At 50.7% G+C, this 3,307-nt stretch overlaps 1 protein-coding gene across 1 annotated transcript in view; it reads left to right on the forward strand.

Moving 5' to 3' along the window:
• LOC104075549 (hydrocephalus-inducing protein homolog) overlaps positions 1-3,307 on the forward strand; it is a gene marked incomplete at both ends in the record, with an annotated part of 46,003 nt that overhangs the window by 29,102 nt on the left and 13,594 nt on the right. The window contains 2 exons of the mRNA XM_009576089.1: positions 1,094-1,254; positions 2,095-2,207. Of these exons, the coding sequence (XP_009574384.1) occupies positions 1,094-1,254; positions 2,095-2,207 (274 nt within the window). The remainder of the gene's footprint in view (positions 1-1,093; positions 1,255-2,094; positions 2,208-3,307) is intronic.

Here is a 3,307-nt window from a genome sequence, read left to right on the forward strand (position 1 = left end):
ATCCGTGAGGTTAACCAGCAGTGCGTTTTAGGGGAGAGGTGGATGCATGGTGACCTGATACGCTCACACAAGATGGGGAAGTCTTCTTGACAAGAGACGTTTAGCCACGTGCAAACTATCGGTCTCTGCCAAAAGCTGAAGTGTTGCAGCCTGTGTTGAATGGGAGGTCACATTTTATAATAACACATTTTATGGTGTTAAAATCTTTTAATCTGATTCAGTGCCTTTTCACCAACAAGGAGTTAAATCCACTGCGTTCTGTCTCTTGTTTTGAAGTGGAGAGCAATACTAGCGCTCTGTGTATGCTGGCTAGCCCACCAGCACATTGTGGGTGAGCTCTGAGCTCTGTCTACACTGATACCGGAGATTTTGGTTGTGGTCTCTATATCGTGTGGGATGTCTCGTTATGGGGCAGCCCAGGCACTGTATGGCAGTCGTGCAGGAGTCTGGAGAAGTATCATCTCCAGAAATTCTTGCTTTTACTATCATTATTGCCAAACACGCTTATCTTGGGTGATGGTTCTTCCCTAGTTTCTGAACCGTTGTAAAACCTGTAAACCAAACTTCTTCCCCATCAAAGCATCAGCAGTAGGAGACTTTCCTAGTAAGTTCATTCCCATCCCAAAATGCCCCTCCCCAGCCCGCACCAGTGTGGCTGTTGCCCCACACGTGACATCTGGAAAGCACTTTCTCCTAAGACAAGAAGGAAAAGGTGCTTGCTAGGTTTGTTCATTCTTGGGGTTCTCCATCCACAGAGCTCCAGCAGGGGAACTTAATCCTAATTTAGAGGCCTGCTGGATTTATAGGGGTCCAGGAAAAAGGTCAGACAGTCTACAGGGTTGAAACACAAGGGACCGATACCTGGCCGTAGTCCCCATGAGTGTATTCACAGTCACGGTGGTGATTGCTTTGATCAGTAGGTAGAAACAAATACTATAGTAGGAGGGTCAAATTTTGTCATCTTTCCAGGGAAATAAATGGGAATGGTCCTTCCTAGCCCCTATAACATGGCTGATTTTGGAGGCTGAAGGACTCCCTGCTCAGTCTGGCTTTCTGGGCTCTGCTCAGTGATTCTTCCTTGTCCTGTTTGGAGGTGATCGAGACAGACCCAGAACCAGCTCACACTGTCCTGGAGAAGAGCAGCCGCGAGGTGGAGCTTCGCCTCAGTGCTGTCGTTGACTATGCCGAGTTCAAGCTGGATACGGACATGATCCAGTTCAAGGAGACCTTGCTCTTCCAGACGAGGACATTCACGTGAGTGCTGGAGGCCAGGCAGGGACTGCGAGTGGGAGCTGCCTTTGCCCAGGGCTGACCCAGTGTCTGCTTCCCCAGAGCCACGCTGTGCTCTCCGATGGCCTCTGCTTTTCCTTCTACTCGTGGTCCTGTGCCAGCAGAGGTTACACTGACATGCTCATTGCTCAGACGCTTAATAAACCTCTTCTAATCTCCAACGGGCTCATCATCCTTGGAGGGGGATGCTGCTGCCTGCTGGGTCTGACGTTTCAGCTTCCACACATCCTGGGGGCCTGGAGATCTCCCACATGTGGACCTGGGTTTCTCTAAGGCTTTACATTCAGTCTCACCTGCTGTGTTCTTCCCTTTAAACAAATAACTTTTTGTTTCATCCTTTTCAAGTTCTGGCTGGGTGCTGGGGCCCGCATATCTGCACACAAAGCCAAGCAGGAGATGGTGGCCACCATCCTGCCAAGATGTGCCAGGAGAGGTTAAATTCTGCCATGCCCTTCTGCTGAGAACAGCCATGGTTTTGCTTGCATTGCATGGTGCCTGTCCTCATCTGCTGAGGACAAGTCTGCAGTCAAAATAACATCAAACTGAGACATAAAGACCAGAATAAGAGCCTTGGATTAAGTCTCCTGGGCACCGTGTCTGCCCTTCCCTCTTTAACTTCCAAACTTTGAAATACTTTGTCTTGGGGCAGTCCAGGGCAGGAATCTGATGGCAGAGTTGTCTGGGGAAGAAGATGCTACTCAGCATAAAGAAAGGGGTACCAGGAGCCCACCATACAGTGTTACTTTTCTACTCGCTTTGTATTTATTGGACATTTTATTTTTATTCCTTCTTCTTGTTTTTCAGTTTCCAGCTGTCCAATAGAGGGAATGTGGCCCTGGAATACACCTGGATGGTGGCTGTGGAGGATGAAAGGGCAGTGAGCCGTACTGGGGAGCTGCTCCCACCCAGTCTGGATGGTAAGGCACTAGCTCTCTGTGGCAGCTGGGGTTGCCCGGGGTGTTTCAATCGGTAGCTGAGGGCTCAGGGAGAAGACCATACCACTTCACCCCAAAACATGAATTGATTTTTTTCATCCCTGTCCAGTCTTCCACTTTGATCAGCATCTTCCCAGCTGCAGCTGGAGACTTTCTCCTTGCCCCCTCTCTGCCTTTCAGACCCTCCTGTGCTTGCTCTGGCACTTGTATTCTGCGCGGGAGATGAGGCTGGCTCAGGGGAGAGCCACGTGGTGGGTCAGGACTGGGAAGGGGATGTCAGGACACCTCTTTGGGAAGTCTCTGAGACTGGGAAAACTGATGGTGTAACAATGATTAGCTGACCTGCAGTCACTGTCTGTGTGCAATTCCCCAATTCAGGGCAAATGCAAAGTCATTGCTTAAAATTAACCCTCCTAACTCAGGCACCGGGGTGTTTGCTGCAGGCAGAGACCCTGCTCACAGCAGCCATCGGAGCTCAACAGCAGGGCAGTGACTCATTAACTTGCAGTAATGCGGTTGTGTCTGAGCGCGTGGTCTCCTTGGGAGCAGCGTGGTTCTGCGGGGAAACAGGGCTGTGTGTCCAAGAGGTCTCATCAGGAACAGGAGTGAGGAGAGCTGTCAACCCTTGCGTTTCCTAGCACAGGCAGCAGACTTGCCTGATGGTCAAGGTGGGAGACCTCAGCCAAAGTCCTTGCTGCTCTGAATGTGCTTATCTCCCTCCCCTGTGGGTCCTGGTGTTGGCTCTTCCCCGGCACAGGGCACACTCATGCTGAAGCCGGTCTGCTGGGCTGTGCCATTAGCTGTCTGGTCATCGGTTATGAAAGCCTGACAAAGAGGAAGGAAGGAAAGGGTGTGAAGGACAGAGCAGCGCTGTTCTCCAAAGCCTTCTCTCCAACGAGCAAAATTCAGATCTGTAGGCAACAGGGGAGCAGGACTTAACACTGTCCTAAATGCTAAGTGCTGAGGCTGCCTGTACTGGGACGTGAAACAGCGCCCTGAAATTTTCCCAGATGCTGTAACAGTCATCTCTACTGTTCGTTCCTGGACATGGTTTGGGAATGAGCACTGGCCAGAAACCATTC

The sequence above is a fragment of the Fulmarus glacialis genome, unplaced genomic scaffold (genome assembly GCF_000690835.1).
Source record: "Fulmarus glacialis isolate BGI_N327 unplaced genomic scaffold, ASM69083v1 scaffold10984, whole genome shotgun sequence".
Lineage (NCBI taxonomy): Eukaryota > Metazoa > Chordata > Aves > Procellariiformes > Procellariidae > Fulmarus > Fulmarus glacialis.